This window comes from Quercus robur, chromosome 10 (genome assembly GCF_932294415.1).
Source record: "Quercus robur chromosome 10, dhQueRobu3.1, whole genome shotgun sequence".
Taxonomy (NCBI): domain Eukaryota; kingdom Viridiplantae; phylum Streptophyta; class Magnoliopsida; order Fagales; family Fagaceae; genus Quercus; species Quercus robur.
The window spans coordinates 28,324,750-28,342,075 of record NC_065543.1 but is presented as its reverse complement, the minus strand read 5'-3'; the positions used below and the strand labels follow the sequence as shown (position 1 = coordinate 28,342,075).

Here is a 17,326-nt window from a genome sequence, read left to right as displayed (position 1 = left end):
ATGTGAAAGCCAATTATGTAAAGAATCTTGATTTTAAGAGTTCCATGATAAACCATATGTTTAAGTTTCCTGCTATTGGCATGATTTGTTGAAACTTGAAAGTCTATTATGCAAAACGTAGATTGTCTTAAAGGACTAGTTAATGAACTTGCTTAAAAGTAAGACAGTATGATGAAACATTATGACAGTTAAATTGCACTTCACTTGGCAAAGAATCAAGTATATCACACAAGAACGAAGCAAACTGGAGTGTGGTATCATAAGATTAGAGAATGGATTTCTTCAAGAGATATTTCTTTTCCAAAGATCCACATTAACAAGAATGCCTTTGACATGTTTATAAAAGCAATTAAGAGGAATAAGTTCAACTGTTCAAGCACTACTTGGGCTTTACTAATACCTACAATCTATGATACAATGAAGCAGTATCGTTTGTGAGGCTTAATCAAATACAATCTAAGATAGAGATTGTTATGATGCGGCTTGAATTTTCTAGAGGTGCACTACTGAATGTATGTATGTAGGATTTGAGTTTCTTAAAAGAGTCCTTGTGCCATCTTTATAATCTTCCTATTTTACAATAAAACTCTGTCACCACACGAATTCCTATGTTCCTTGTGTGCTTGTTGATTTACATTTTTTAGTTTTTATTTTTCCTGTTATTAATTTGAATCGTATGGGTGTTATTTGTACAAGTGGTATCAGAACCAATGACTGATCCTGATATAGTTCAAGAGAATTTTTGTACATGTTTGATAAAGATACACGTAAGCAAATGATGATGAACTTGCGCAGATTAAGTTAGTGTTGTTATGACTATGAAGGAATATTGCGCCATAAAATTTAAATTTAAGCCAAGTTGGTAATTTTTTTGCCTTAAATTCATATGTGAACTTGGCTAACTATTTGGCTACTTCCTTTTTTTTTCTTTTTCATTTTTCTTTTTTTTTTTTTTTTTTTTTTTTTTTTTTTTTTTTGTGTTAAACAGAAAGTTGACATTTTTTTTTTATAGTTTATTTTGAATGGAAATTCTTGTCCACTAAGGAACTGGTCTTAGTGCAACAATCTGAAAGTCCAAATGGTCTTTGTACAATTTACCTTTTATCCTAAAAAATAAATAAATAAAGATGTGTGTAACCAGATGTAACTCCTACCCAAAAAGTGAAAAATCGAAAGCCGAAGGGGAAAAAAACTCGTGTATCTCTTTAAGTTCATAATGATTGGAAGTTGCATTTTATTCTCGTTTGACATGTTGCAATCTAGCACGCACAGCAACACAGCCAAATGATGCGACCATGGCAACCAGGTACCCAGCCATTGCTCCATAACTCACACAAATGGGCCATTCCTACATAAGGAAAAATATCTCTGGCATCAGTACGATCATATACAGCACAAAAAATGGTGGTTTGAGAACAGGCAACTAGAGCAAACATCTAAAAAAAAAAAAAAAAAAAAAATCATCAATTGAGGTGAATTATAAATGATACGAAGGAAAGAAACAACATCAATAGTGTAACTGGTTGCTGCTTAATGTTACATAACAAGACTTAAAATGTTTCTTACCACAACATAAAAACAAGCAAGTTCAGAAGTATCTCAACCTAATTCCACATATGGGATTAGGATTCTCAAGAGTTCTTATGTTAAACTCGACCATAGTATTCCTAAAATCCTATACATTTTGGGGATTGAATTTTACCACATCAATGATAGATACCAAAATGATTATAATCAATGTTTCTTTAAATGTTGATTATGTGGCAAAATCCAATCAACTAATTTCAAAATGGATGAATGATTTTTAGGAAATTTATGGTACCCAAAAAATTCTAGAGGATCTTGTCATGTGAAGTCATTCATTCTTTAACTGATATTTGGCTGGAAACCCATCTACCCATGAATTGATGTCTCCAAACTCTTTCAAGGATATATAGAGATACCCAGTTTGTTGCTATCCTATTTAATCTTTTTACTCTTCTTTGGACTCCATGAAGCTTATGTAAATTCACCATGAAGGTTTAATACGAAACAGAGGATCTTTTTTTTTTTTTTTTTGCCAAGTAACTAGTGGGGGAGGGGGGGTGTGAGGTTAAATGGTTAATACATATTTCTAAAATTTATAATTTTCATCTTTGGAGAAGGGGAGATACAAAAAAAAAAAAAAAAAAAAAAAAAAAAAAAAAAAAAATCATGAGTTTAACACAAAAGTGATGCAAGGACAGCAGCCTAAATCCTTAAAGAGTCATTTTTTCAATAAAGGAAACTTGTCATCAGCTCCTCTCCTCAATCAGAAGATCGCTTTATTATTAAGATGTACAAGCAAGCAAAAGTAGCAAAATAAAGATAAACATAGATCAGACAACTAGGGTAGCACTCTTCATATCCACCAGATAACCAAGGACCACTAATCATGTAGATAAATCAAACAAATTTTTTTGATAAGTGAGTTTCAGCACTGAGATGGGAATGGAGAGATTCAAACTAGAGACCTTTGCTTTATGAGGCATGGTCCTAGCCAATTGTGTTACCCGTAAGGTTAGAATTGGACATAACAATCCAAAAGAGTAGGCAAATATTGTTAAAACAATTGGGATCACAAACACTTTTAAAGCATTTTTCATGCATCCCTGGTGGTATAGCACAATACCTAATGTCCTTACACAACATAGAACTTTTGCTGACACAGATGCTACTTTAAAAAAGATTTAGAACAAGCTAGATCAGAATTAGGCATTTGAATGATCAGACAATAAAGATATATAGTCTACTTCCAGGAACAGGTGAAGAAACAAATCTTCCCAGACCATACTGTCAGGCTAACAGCCCTCGCACACAGAACAATTGGAATGAAGAGAATTCCCAGCATGCTATCTCCAATTCATTAACTAATAAAGGGTGCGTTTGAATACTGCTTATTTTGTTGAAAACTGAAAACTGAAAACAAATAAAAAATATTTTTCGGTTACTATTCATTAATGAAATCACTGTGCATTTGCCTAATTGCACTGTTCATGAGAGGCGCTGGATTTTTTTAAAAAAAAAGGCAAACACAGGAAAAAAAAAACGCAATCCAAACGCCTTCAAAATGAAATGTCCTAGCCTACTAGGGTTGCGCCATTTTTGAGCTTGTTTATTGAATTTTATAACTTAAAAAAAAAAAAACTAAAAAATTGAAATAAAGACAAATGCAAGAACATATACTCACTGGATAAAGTGCATGCTACTAAGATGAATGTAGAACAAACTTGCCTAAATAGTTAAGTGGGAGAAAAAAATAAAAAATAAAAGAAGAAGTAAGCAGATATAAAGGATTTTCCACAACAAATATTTACAAATGGAAACAACAGAAGAAGAAAATAATAAAACAAGCAGCAAAAAGAAATAGAAAAGAACAGGAAAAAAGAAAACCCTTTACCCCCAATAGAAACAGAAAAGAAAATATCGCTTAAAAGTAGTCCATTAGGAACAAAAAGGGTGAATGCAATACCTGCCATGGCCTTTCCCAATCAAGTGGCATAGGCCAAGCCCCAAACCAAGCTCCAATAACAGCTCCATGAGCTGGAAGGCAAATTATAATATCAACAGATCCCATTGGCCTACAAGTGAAATACGAGTTTTATCATATAAGCACATAAATATCTGAAAAATGACACGGTGTGCAAATATGTACACCAGTTAGAAATAATAACAAAAACATAAGCCCCATTGGCTAAACTACACAGCAAGAAACCAAGTAGTAATTGGAAACTTACTTAGTATGTGCAAATATACGTTGCCAATCTTTCCATGATGACCCAAACACAGTAGCTGCAGGCACAATCTGCCAAAACCCAAAAGACAATTAATGTGTAAGAGGCATAACATGAACAAAACGGTAAAACTTACGTTTGTGAAGAACTAGAACGGAGAAGTAGCACATTGGGCAAAACCACAAAAAAATAATTTACTATAAAAATTAGAGTAAAAAAAAAATAGAAAAATGAGATTCCATAATCATACATGTAAATGGTCTAATACCAATGAAGTCATTTACCTTAAGAAGAGGATGATTATCAGACATTATTGAATGAGATAGAACAGACATATTTTAGTTTAATAAGAGGTGAAGGAATTCAAACCCAAATACTCTGAAAGTTTGAAAGGTCAATACTGTAAAGCAGGGGAGCTTATGATGTATTAAATACTTACTGTGAACAATGACATCATAAGAGACCAGTTAAGAGTCTGTGAAAAGTACCTGCGTCCAACAAGTGTGGTACAAAATCAACACATGTTTGCACTATTTTAATCTTCAATAAAAATTAATAGGAGAGTCCATATGTTATCAAATGGGAGATGTTTTAAATATAAGGATCATTTGGAAGCACGGCACCTGCAATTGGTGAATATGCAATCCCTACAATGTGCAAGAGGTGGCCCAATAAAAATGATAGACATCATTTACAAATGCCACCTAAACAACCAACAGCCAACTTAGGAATTACAATTCACACTAAACCAAATAGATTTTACCTTCTTCGGTAACCAAACAATCCCAAACTTCCCAAACCAGTCAAATCCAGTCAACATACTCTGCAGCCAACAGTCAAATCCAGCCACCATACTCAGGTAAGCACCATGCAGCGCTATCAGTTTGATTGGGACTGAAGCAGGGTTTTTTAAACTGGTACGTTGGTACTTCCAAACAGTAAGAAAGTGCTACAAGAACCCACTTGTTTCCAAGGAGTCTTTCTTCTTCCCTCGTAAATGTTCACTGTTGATTCTAGGGGTCAAGTTTTTTTTTTTAGTAAGTAGATTGTAGGGTCAAGTTTATTAAACCACTCAATCTGCAACTCTTTCCTACAGGTTTATAATTTTTTTCAAAAAAAAAATATAAATTTAAGAAACCCCATTTGAATAGATTAGGTCAGAATGATGCTCAAGCTTGTCCAAGAGAATATTTCCAAGCTAAAAACTCTAATCTAAGATTTCCCAAAGAGAGAGAGCATCAGAGTTTATTAATATTTATAAATATATCACAATGTCAGATCTTCCTTGAAGCTTCTCTACAGCCAGGCAAGGCACGGCTGGATCTACTAGTGTGGGAGATTTGAGATTGTTTGGTTGCACGGAGAAGGTAAGATCTATTCGGTTTAGTATGACCATGTGAACTGTAATTACTGGGTTGGCTTTCAGTTGTTTAGGTGGCATAAATTGGTGTGTATCACACCTCTAGCACATTGCAGAGATAGTATATTCACTAATTATAGGTGCTAAGCTCCGGGAGCATTTACATATGTTTCAGTCTCCATAATTCTGAAAACATAATTTAAACTTGAGATTAAACAATCACAACCTATCTTTGAAGTTCAGAATAGCCCAGCTAAATCTATCCGCCACTACGGTTCTTACATTCTTTTTCAAGAGAAGATTAGAAGAAGAGAAAAATAGTCCAAAAAATATTCCAGCAGTATGTATAACACTATAACTATTTCCATCCAACCTCAACTGTAAGTTCTAATTCAACATTATACAACTCCCTCCATCCCAAATTGTAGGTCCTCGACTACATTTTGGGATTTCCAAAAATTTTAGTCCTCTTTTGAGAGACAAAAGCCACTACTAACTTATTAACTTACCAATTTTGCCCCTACTGTATTTCCAGGAGCATTAAAAAAAAAAAGAAACAAACAAACAAAAACAAAAAGCACATCAAAAATAAAAAGAGGGCATTAATGTAGGCACTTTACATGACACTTTTTTTTTTATTACAATATTTAGAAAACTATCAGAAAGAATTTTACAACACACACACTATCCTCATCCAATACTTGAACTGGCCATAGTACACACCATTCTTGTCCTCGCCAACAACAAATTTCTCATGTTGAGAGGCTTTTCTACATTACCAAATTATTCTAATTTTTTTGGGGTTGCCAAACAATCTACTGTCAAAATAAGTTATGTTATGAACCCTCTTCTCAACTTTCCATTCTCAATTTACTTGAGCTTGCTGTTCTGCATTGGTAAAATTTATTTTTGATTTGGACTGTCAAAGGTTTGTTCCCAGCATGTAATTTATCTTTGTTTGGATCAATAAGAATTGAGAGGTTAACATAGATAAGGAAATCCCATGACAAAAAGATAGTGGAAGACGTTGTGTTCTCTTAAGATTTGGAATATGGAAGTTCTAACATAGGCAATATAATAAAGCCAATCTTTTCGTTAAACTATTGCTTGGCGCCAATAGGTTTTCTTGTATTTGAAACTTGTTTTGAACCATACGTTTGAACATGGAGTTAGGCTTCTGAAAATATTACTCCAAATACTTGGTGCCAATTTTGGGAAAGAAGAAATTTGTTAAGGAGTTAAGAGTGTTTGATAAAATTGTTTAAGAATAGTTTTGGAAACTTCTATCATTTAATTCAAGAGACAAGATATTAAATGATATTCCCTTAAAAAGATGAATTTTCTAAATATGACCAACAATTTGGGATAAAAAGAGTAATAAAAACAGAGTATTGAACATACTGAGTGCCAACAGGCGCGCCCAATGCGATAGCTCCCAAAGCATTTACTAGAGCCCCTACAAAGTAGAAACACAAAACATAATATTTCCTTTTTTCCTTGACACTTACAAATTAGACAGCAAGAAAAGAAATTACTTAATAAAAAAAATGAAGGAAAAATATTAAGAATAGGCTAACTGTTCAAATTGAATATATGATGAAGTACATACAACAATTATTATGTTTTGGATCAAATAACTTCAAGTAATGTCATCATATACAGTTCCCTAGCTGGGCAACTCAAGTGCTCTACCTATGCTAAACAACAAACCAACCACAGACAAGTTTAACGCAGGGGTATCCCCTTCCCCTGGTGAGGATGCACCAGCCCAGTCGAGTGGGCAATAGAAAATTGGTACAAAATCTTCATTTAGGTGTCGTGATCATAAGATGTTCTGTGTAGTAAACTTTTTTTTTTTTTTTTGAGGGAAAAGTGAACTGAACATGTGAAACCAATTAATGTAAAATATTTTAGTAAATGAGGTTGTTAACATTTTGTAGAATCTTTATTTATTGTTGTGGTCACTATTGTAACTGTCTAGGGTATAGAGCCCAACATTTTATAGTGTAAACATGGAAAGATGAATTCAAACAAGGACAATAACTATAGATGTTTATCGTTACCACTTACACATTTCAACCATATTTTGATTGTCCAAACTTGTCAAGATAAGGAGGGTTTTAACTTTGGAATAAATGTGCATTCTAAAATGTCTTATGAGCACGAATCAAAGAACATAAAATTCTAAAGATTGTGCACAACATCTTAAAACAAATGAAGGCATGACATGACTCAAAGCATCATTAACTGAACACGATGCCCAAAGAAATTCTTGAACTAATTAAGTCTTCTAAACCAGTTCAGCACATTCTTCTTTTCTTTTTTATATCAGAAGCATGGTCTATCCAAAAGCACAACAACAGCTGGGACGTGTATGCATAATCATGAGTAGTGAACTTACGAACAATGGCAACACAATGGCATATAATATTGAAAACTTAAAAGCATAATACATACAACTTTAAATTATCTTTGATGGGTCATTCCAAATGACATCTTTATTAGAATTGACGGGCATTCATAACATACACATATAAACGCAAACCCCTCAGGATCATTCACCGTACAACATCCACACTCATTCACTTGTATCATTCTCAATATCGAATCCCGAACTAACTGAATCTACAAATTTATCCAAATTTAAATGAAAAGAGTTAAAGAAAAAGGCAAAGACTAACCAATAGGAAGTCCTAGTAAGCCTCGTCCCACAGCTTTCAAGTACTGTAATTAAAAGACAATAAATTAGAAAAAAAAAAAAAAAATCACAAGTAAATATAGTCAAGAATTTGGAATTTACCGAGCAATGTTTGCGATTCTTTCGGAGGCGACCGTAGAGAAGAAGTACAATTGGGCACTGAATGACCTAAAAGAAAGTATTAAAATTAGGAAAAGAAACTAAAAAAAAATAAAGAAAAAAAGAGGGGAGTGTGGGGGGGTTTACCGAGATGAGAGAAAGAGTGAGAGAAGGGTGAGAGAGAAGGTTGATGGAGTAAAGATTGTAGGCTATGAAGAGGGCTAGGGGTAGGGGTAGGACCAACCCTAACATCAATTGGACACAAACTACTTCTGCATCTGCTGAGACTTTTGCATTAGTGCTCATGCTTACAAACTAACGATCCACACAATTTGTATCTGCTGCTTCTGACTATGAAAGCATAGATCAGAGCTGGAAACTAAACAATTTCATAGAATTATATTTCTTTCTTTCTCTCTTCTTTGCCCCTCTCTCTTCCTCTGTCTCTCTCACTGAGTCACCAAGTTACTGTGCAAACGAAGGAGGAGCTTACAAGGTAAATTCCTTGGCTCTAGCAAGCGTGGACAGAATCTTTGGAATTTCTGCAAATTTTGCTCTAAATCCCCCACTAACCCTAGAATTAGACTTTGTTTTTCCTTCCCAAAAAAAAAAAAAAGCCTAAATCAAAACTTTAGCTAGCTAGCAAGAGTCCCAATAATGGTGGAGAAGATCAAAACCACACAGAAGAGAGGCCAATTGATCTCAGTTCTTCTTCCTCTCCTTCTCCGCCTTCTTCTTCTTCTTTGCCGATTCGTTTCACTCAAAAAGCCACCAGATTGATCTCAGTTCTTCTTCCTCTCCTTCGTCTTCTTTCTTTTGCCTTCGTTTGTACGGTAGTTTGGTGACTCGTGTAAGAGAGACAGAGGAAGAGAAGGAGAGTGGGGCAAAAAAAAAAAAAAATGAAAATTGTATTTGACGTGTCTATGTTATGACCCTTAGATTATTTTGTTTCCACGTGTCTTTAATCTGGAAGAAAAAAGAGGGAACTGAAGACTTTGAAACAGGGGAGGAGTACCACTGCAGACCTGTGATGGTATACTTGTGAGGTGTGGGAGGAAAGGTTCGGGGTTTAAGTTTTCAGGAGGGAGTTTCACACACATATATACTTATAGTAGAATTTTATCTTGTATAAATAAAAAAAAAGAAACAGGAGAGGAGCCGCTCCTTCCCTAACCCATAGATCCAAACACCTCCCAATTCCTCAAACTTTTTTTTTTGTTTTTTGCTAAATGGAAAGAAAAACAAATTTTCCCCTTCTTTTTTCTGTTTAGTTAGGGAAACGTTTGCCTGAAATTTGATAATAAAAAATAAAATAAAAATTCAATTTCCTTTTTTTTTTAAATCATTTTTATTAGGGTTTTTTTTTTGGATTTTTTTTATTTAATAAACTCAAAAAAAAAAAAAAAAAAAAAAAAAAAAAAAAAAACTAATCTCAATTTTTGAGAGAGAACTTAATCGAATTTTGAACAAAGTTAGAGGTCTTAATTTGTAATTTAGCCTAAAAATTATCAAGCCATATCATTTTCCTATATGACATGTAGGAAAGAAAACTAACAAAAATTAATAGATTATTTGAAAGTTTACGAACCAATAGCATGATTAAAAAAGGGGATTGGGGAAAAACCGAATTTGCCTCGATTCTTGGTTTTTGACTGATTTTGGCCGGTTTTGATTGGTTTTTGGGGTTTTTTTAGATTGAACTGGTGGCTAGTTCTCGATTCAACCAATCGAACCTGCGACCGACTGATCCAGTCCGATTTTTAAAACCATGACCAATAGTGTATTTTGACCTACAAAATGTAAATCTCTTCAAATTGGGACAAACTGTTTGACAACATTTCCCCCCTGCCAAACCTGCTCCATAATATCCTCTAATTAAGTCTTTTTAAAAAGGGTGGTGTTAATTATACACACTCTTGCACACAATTGTTAAAAAAAAGCAAAATTTGAACTAAAATAATGATTTTAGTGCAAAATTCATGTATATTTACAGTTGTATGCTGTGTGTAGCAACTAAACAACAATTACCCTTTTAAACATATGAGGGTTGTTTGCATGTGAGTGAGAGAAGTTTTGTGTCAAAAGTGCTGTGGCTTGATGCAATTGGAGTTTTTTTTTTTTTTTTTTTTTTTTTTTTTTTTTTTTTTGTGTGTGTGTGTGTGTGTGTGGAGAAAAAGGAATGGTTTACATGATCTCTGTATTAAATTTATTCTCATAAAATTAACCTAAATTTTTTTAATAAATAAGTAATATTTTATAATAAAATAAAAATTTTATTATAAAATAATAAAATATTACTTATTATAAATTTATCTACAGGCTATAGTAACTATCAATATAAAGAGAGTCATTGTAGCTCATTTATAATTTTCTTTTCCTAAGATAAAGAAATTGTTGGAGCTTGATTTTGGGGTTCGCTATCTAAAATTGAAAGGATTTTGGGTTTGTCTAATCTATTGGAGATACTCTAATCAATAATTTCTATTCCAATAAGATATAAAGACCTAGCCCTTGCTACGTGTATATATTCAAAAACTTTCTTTTATTTTAATTCAAATATATATATATTGATGATGCCGAACTTTCTTTTATTTTAATTCCAAATATATATATATATATATATATATATATTGATGATGCCAAAAATCACCAGTGAGCCACACAGTCCTTGCACACTTGAAACGATACCTGCACAATAAAAAGAGAAAACCTAACAGAGAGCACCGGTGTGGTGTCGGCCAAATACCCTCCGAAGATCAAGTTAGAACTTTTCACAACTCTAGAGTGCCAAAGTTAAGGTGAATTATGCGTACCTATTTTCTAAGGGTCTTTGGATTTTTATAGTAGTGTAGAATCAAACTTCTACGCTTGCGCAACAAGTTTTTTTCCATATAGGAAAGATCTTCATTAATGGGCGTAACTTCTAGAATCTTTTTCGTATTAGAATCCTATTCATGTTGGGATTTTATGGGTTAGGGTTAATCGTGAGATGCAAGCTATTTCCCTTTAGGGTTTCTTGGAGACCACATAATGATTAATTAAGTGCCATGTGGCCTTTATGTCCGTCCATCCTTTTGTCCGTTCACATAGGATCCGTCCATTACTAGCCTATTTGTTTAGCAGGCCGTCCATATAATCTGATTCGTCACTACCAGTCTTTTTCCTCTTCATATATAATAAATGATAAAATATATATCCAATAAAAGTTGAAAACATGGTTTGTTGTTGCTTTTCAAATTGCAACATCAGTTGGTCATATTCTTGTTGCGCATGTCCTTCAAGTGCATGTTCTTCGAGGGACATTTGATCCTCACTTTATTTTTTTTTTGGTAAACATTTGATCCTCACTTTCAATCCCAAATAACTGACCTACACCACACTCTATCTCACTCTTGGGAGTGTTTGCACCCGTTAAATATCCATTATGTATTTAAAATTTTATATAGATGATTTAGTATAGTAAAATGCTTTTGAAGGAAAAGAGAAGGAAATGAGTAAAACTTAAGTCCACCCATTGAACAAGTAGGCCATTCCACAAAGAACTCTAATTCTTATAAACTGAAGGAGTACCCATTTAAATGGAATATGTGGGCACCTAACACAATAGGAATACAAAATTTACTACTACAATTAAGAAATTTCTCTCCTTTTTTATTTTTATTTTTTTTATTGTATGCTCTCAAAGTCATCACTGTCATAGTCACCATTCATAAAAGATACTATCTCATAAAGTTTCTATACCCTTGTAAGCTCAAATTGATGGAAAGTGTTTAATGAAAGTAGGGGATTTTCATTAACAAGACATACCAATTAAAAGGGGTTAAACAATTTTTTAGTCATACATTACAACCCAAATCCCTCGGCAACATTCTATTGGTCGGACATTCTATTTGTAATCATTTTTTTTGTGGGAGGTAATATATGCTCATTTTTATAATTGAGATAGTCCACTTGACTTAATACCAATCGTGTATGACTTGATTGAATTGATCATTGAAATTTCACTCTAGTCTAAGGATTATTCCACATTTGATACTCACCCACAACACACAAGTTTAATTCAATTAATGCTTATCTCATTTGTGTGATTGTACATGTTCAAATGTGATGTGTATGCTCAATTACTTGCCGATCAAACCCAAAAATATTTTTAAGTATTTTATATGTTTTTGAAAGTGATTTTATACCTTCGCGCTTTTAGTTTTTGTTCAAAATGCATTTTTGTGTTGTTCTTAAAAATCTTGTTCAAAGGCATTTTCACGAGAAGCTCCCGACTAAGAGCTTCCCACGAAAATAGTTTAAGGGAATCTAAAAATCTCATTTTCATATAGAGAGTATCACGATTGTCTCGCAACTATTTTGCGACCAAGCACTTCCCGCGAAATGATTTTTAGGCAAAAACTGGAAAAACACAAGTTTCATACAGAGGCTATCGCGATTGTTTCGCGACTAAAAGCTTCTCGCAAAAGCTTCTATGCTTTAGTGGTGTTTTTCACGACTGCCTAACCCGCGAAAAATGCGTGTTTTCAGTTTTATAAGGCTGATTTGACAGTTTTTTTAAACACTCTCTATTTCCCTCGCCTTGCCTCCCTCGAACCTTTCTCAATCCAAAACTGTCTTTCACTCAAAACCCCATCATTTTCAAGCTTATTTTCTGCAAAATCAACTTCAAGGTATGTTTTCTTAAACATTCTTTTCATTTTTGTCTTAGATTATGCAAAAATTAACTTAGGTTTTTAAAATTGGGGATTTTTCTAAAAGGGGTTGGGTTCAAATCTCAATTTAAGCTCAGGTAGACGTTACTCAAATAGTCAAGAGAGCCATTAAGAGGTCTACGACAGTTACATTCATAATGAGGCTCCCAATGGCTATATGAAGGCTATAAATAAGCCACAAAGCACCATAAACAAGGTAACAATTCTAAACACACAAAATTACATTCTTATTCTCTGAGAGATATTAAGAACTCTATTGACTATATCATCGGAGAACCGTTGGCTAACATCACTCCGATGTCTTTCTCTCTCATCTTTGTAGGGAACGTTACCTCGTCATAAGCTCTGATGAGGTTATCGACTGACGACCATTTTTGGCTTCATCAATTTGGCGCCGTCTGTAGGGATAGTAGATCTGAATCATACAGATTTTCATAGCTCTACCATTCAAACAACACAATGGATCCAAGTTTCAACCCCACTTGATCCAATGTAGATGATCCAGCAAATTCAAACACTAGCAGCGAGTGTTGAAGAATTGACCAAGCAGAATGAGGAATTAAGGCAACGCCTCTCCCATGAGAATAGTAATATGCCCAATCCTCGCCAGTGTCATCGAAACAATGTCGACAATAAGGGCCACAGCCCCCTAACTAGTAATAGAGAAGAAAGTTCCAAACAAACGGAGCGGTCCAATTCCAGGTGAACAGAGCAGCCCAATCGCAATAATGATGAGCTCTTGAGAAACATGAGGAAAGAAATGGATGAGATGAAGAATGCTCTAAAAGGGAAATCTACCAAAAACTTAGATGGGATAATCAAAAGAACAAATTCACCCTTTACTAGTGAAGTCCTAGAATGCCCACTCCCGCAAAAGTTCAGGCTCCCTTAACTAGAATCTTATGACGGGCATGCAGACCCGTTAGATCACATTGATTCTTTCAAGACATTACTGAACCTTCAGAAGACACCTGACGAAGTGATGTGCAAATCCTTCCCAACAACTCTTAAAGGAGCTGCTTGAGTTTGGTTTAGCAAGCTAGAGTCATCCTCAATAGCAAACTTCGATCAGTTAAGTGATTCCTTTGTTTGTCATTTCATCGGGGCTCAAAGGCATAAAAGGCCGACTTCCCATCTACTAACAGTGAAATAGCAAGAAGGAGAAACTTTAAGGGCCTATGTGAAACATTTCAGTCGAGCAATCCTGGAGGCGGATGAAGCGTACGACCAAGTCCAACTGATGGCCTTCCAAGCTGGTCTAACGACCAAAGATTTTATCTTTTCCTTGGCCAAAACTCCACCAATGACAATGATGGATCTCCTTTTTGCAGCTCAAAAGTACATGAACGGAGAAGATGAATTGACAACAAAGGGGATGGATGGCAAGGAAAAGATAGACGACATTGATAAGCCTCGACACAAGAAGAAAGAAAAGAAGGATCGCTCCCCTAATTAAGAATGCAAAGGGCAGTTCGAGCCTCTTGAAGAAAATGGTAAATTTACCCTTCTGAATATGCCTATGAAAAATGTTTTATTACAGATCAAGGAGGATCCAAGCTTGAAGTGGCCAAAACCTTTGACTTCATTGCCACACAAACGAGATTAGAAGAAATATTGCTGGTTCCTCAAAGATCACAGCAACACTACTGAAGAATGCAGAAACCTGAATGGGTAAATTGGAAAATTGATATAATTAGGGAAATTACAGAAGTTCATAAAAAAAGACCATCATCATCACCAGATAGAAGAAAAGCCCAAGCAAACTATGTCAAAGAAGATGACGAGAAAGATGTTAGGGCCACTGTTGGTGAAATAAGAATGATCACTAGAGGGCCGGTTACTGGGGGTCGTTCAAATCTTTGTGAAGAACCTACCAAAGACAGGTTAGCAATGTTCATGCAGGACACCCAATGATGAAGTGTAGAAGGACCGGAGTAGAGGACATCGTGCTTTCAAAACACAATGCCAAAGGAGTGAAACAGCCTCATGACAATCCGCTTGTAATTAAGCTTGCAATAGAAGGATGCAACACTCGTCGAGTATTGATCGACAACGAAACCTCGGCAGAAATCATGTATATGACAGCCTTCCAGCAAATGAAACTTGACCTAAAAAGACTTCGTCCTTTCGAGTCTCCCATGGTTAGTTTTAGTGGAGACCGAGTCAATCCAAAGGGGATTATTTCCCTATCTGTCACAACTGGAACCTATCCTGCACAAGTAACTAAAGATATCGATTTTCCCATAGTTGATTGCCCATTGTCCTATAATATCATTTTAGGAAGACCAACTCTCAATCGCCTGAAAGCTGCTACTTTGATGTATTACCTCAAAGTCAAAATTCCAATTGACAATGGGATAGGAGAGATTTATGGGGATCAGGTGTTATTCCAAGAGTGCTACTAAGCAGTAATTGCAGGGAAAGAAAACCATACCTAGATAGTCGAAGAAAATCAACAAGAACCAGTAAAAGAGTTGAAGACGGTGAAACTGGTAGAAGGAGATACATTCAAAACCACCAAGATAGGAGCGACTCTACTGTCAGCAGTAGTAGATGACCTCATATCCTTCCTAAAGGAAAATATGGATGTATTTTCCTGGACTCATGAAGATATGCCTGGTATAGTTAGAAGTATCATAGAACACCGTCTAAATGTAGATCCAAGGAGGAAGCCCGTCCAGCAGAGACGAAAAGTATTTGATCCTGAGCAAAACAAAGCCATCATGGAAGCAGTAGACAAGCTCTTAGCAGCAGGTTTTATCCGAGAGGTCTATTACCCAAAATGGCTAACTAACTTCGTCATGGTAAAGAAGTCAAATGGGAAATGGAGGGTGTGTGTCGACTTCACAGACCTCAACTAGTTGATTCAACTTCAAGACATGAGCTATTAACACTTATGGATGCCTTTTCAGGATACAATCAAATTCGCATAAGCGAAGAAGACTAGGAGAAAATGGCATTCGTCATAAGCCAATGACTCTATTGCTACAAGATAATGCCCTTTGGACTAAAAAATGTTGGAGCCACATATCAAAGGTTGGTGAACCACATGTTTAGCTAGCAAATCGAGTAGAATGTAGAAGTTTATGTCAACGACATGCTCGTTAAAAGCAAGACAAATGCAGAACACTTAGACGACCTAAGAGAAACCTTTGACACGCTCCAAAAGTACAAGATGAAGCTCAATCCAGTAAAATGTGCCTTTGGAGTGTCATCAATATTAGAAATAACTTTCGCAATAGCTTTGACCAATCAATTCCAAAGAAAATGGCGAAATTACACTATTAGTCCCTGAAGTTTACCCTGTGACCACAATTGGTCCTTTAAGTTTCAAGTGAGTACTATTGGTCCCTCAAGTTCAAAGAAAAAACGTTATTAGTCATTTTATTAATTGCCGTTAGTATTGTTGTACATGTGGTTAACAGAAAAATGATGTGGCATCTTTTTACATTCTTAGACCAACCAAAATAAGACACATCAATTAAAATCTAGGTTAGGTCCATATAAGCAAAACAAAGGGAACAATCTCTTCACTCCTCAATTTATCTTTCCCACCTCCATCACAATCCCAAATTAATCACAACCATCTCTCCACCATCAACCTCTGACCCTCTACCGTACACTGTGGGTGAAAAGTGAGAATCTATTACTAGAATTAGAATTGGATGGATTAAGTCTTCATGAAAATAAAGCAATCCAATAATGTTCATGATTGTAAAGCCTACATTTTGACTACATCAAGTTAAGTCCATTTTGTTCTTCTCTCTCCAAAAAAAAAAAAAAACAGAGACAAAAACCTTAGTTTCCTTCATATTTTGTGTCAACCACCACATACTAATAAGCTATCATGTGAGGACTCAATGACTCTAGTTGATGGCGTCGGCGTTGGAGAGGCAGAGGTGGCCCACCCCTCCTCCTCAGCCATTGCTTCTCTTCAACCAATTTCAAACTAAGATCTCTCTCAACCAACCTAAAATTTCTTCTTCATTTTTGGGTTTTTATGTAAGTTCCTTTTGTGGGCTATCTTGGGGAAGAATAGATTCGTAGAATTCTATACCTAAACTCATAGATTTAGCTAGGTAAAAGAGGTGGATGACCATCATGAGCTTTGATGGCCATGATTGATGAAGGTTAGGAGGCGTGGGTTTGGTTTGGCTTCTTTTGTTTTTGCTTAAAAAAAAAATATTTTTGGTGGGTTGGAGCTTACATAATTTTTTAATTGACTAGGTTGCTTTGTATTAGACCAACTCAATTAAAGAAGTCACGTCATTATTCTGTTAACCACATAGTCAATAACATTAATAGTTGTTAACGGAATGACTAACAATGCTCATTTTTTAAACTTAAGAGACTAATAGAGCTCACTTAAATTTTTTTTTTTAGAGAGTTTTAACCTATGGCGTCCATTCCTAATAATAACTCTTTATCATCAAATCAAGATACCAATCAATTTTTAGTGTAAACGGGGATTGAACCTCATATCTCTTATACAATCATCAGAGACTTTACCAGTTAAGTTAACTGTAAAGAACAAAAAAACCCTGTTAAAATTCATGATAATAGGAATTAATATTAGAAATAACTTCTTCAATAGCTTTAACCGATCAATTCCAAAGAAAATAGTAGTCTATATATAACTAACTATGTCTACAACATTTTTACAATAAATCACAGGTGGTTAGTTGTTATTGGTTCAAATTTC

At 34.8% G+C, this 17,326-nt stretch overlaps 1 protein-coding gene across 2 annotated transcripts; it reads right to left on the bottom strand.

The window, feature by feature from the left end:
- Positions 1–1,067: 1,067 nt before the first annotated feature.
- On the bottom strand, positions 1,068–8,799 carry LOC126702123 (uncharacterized protein C1450.15). 2 transcript variants are annotated; one of them, XM_050400754.1, is made up of 8 exons: positions 8,057–8,799; positions 7,913–7,969; positions 7,794–7,836; positions 6,514–6,568; positions 4,192–4,240; positions 3,756–3,823; positions 3,491–3,599; positions 1,068–1,348 (listed from the first exon to the last, which is right to left on the bottom strand). In XM_050400754.1, the coding sequence occupies exons 1-8, from the start codon at positions 8,213–8,215 to the stop codon at positions 1,235–1,237; spliced, it is 654 nt and encodes a 217-aa protein (XP_050256711.1). In that variant the 5' UTR covers positions 8,216–8,799; the 3' UTR covers positions 1,068–1,234. The 2 variants fall into 2 exon arrangements, with proteins under 2 accessions (XP_050256711.1, XP_050256710.1); XM_050400753.1 differs by having other exon boundaries at positions 7,913–7,978; positions 8,057–8,796.
- Between the last annotated feature and the right edge of the window lie 8,527 nt (positions 8,800–17,326).

Bases quoted from the DNA above. Each gene is read 5' to 3' on its own strand.
- LOC126702123 (XM_050400753.1), bottom strand. From the start codon at position 8,215: ATGAGCACTAATGCAAAAGTCTCAGCAGATGCAGAAGTAGTTTGTGTC. The intron at 7,837-7,912 runs GTAAATTCCAAA...TTTTAATTACAG, and splicing joins AGAATCGCAAACATTGCTCG to TACTTGAAAGCTGTGGGACG. The intron at 4,241-6,513 runs GTATGTTCAATA...TGTTGGACGCAG, and splicing joins GGCGCGCCTGTTGGCACTCA to GTACTTTTCACAGACTCTTA.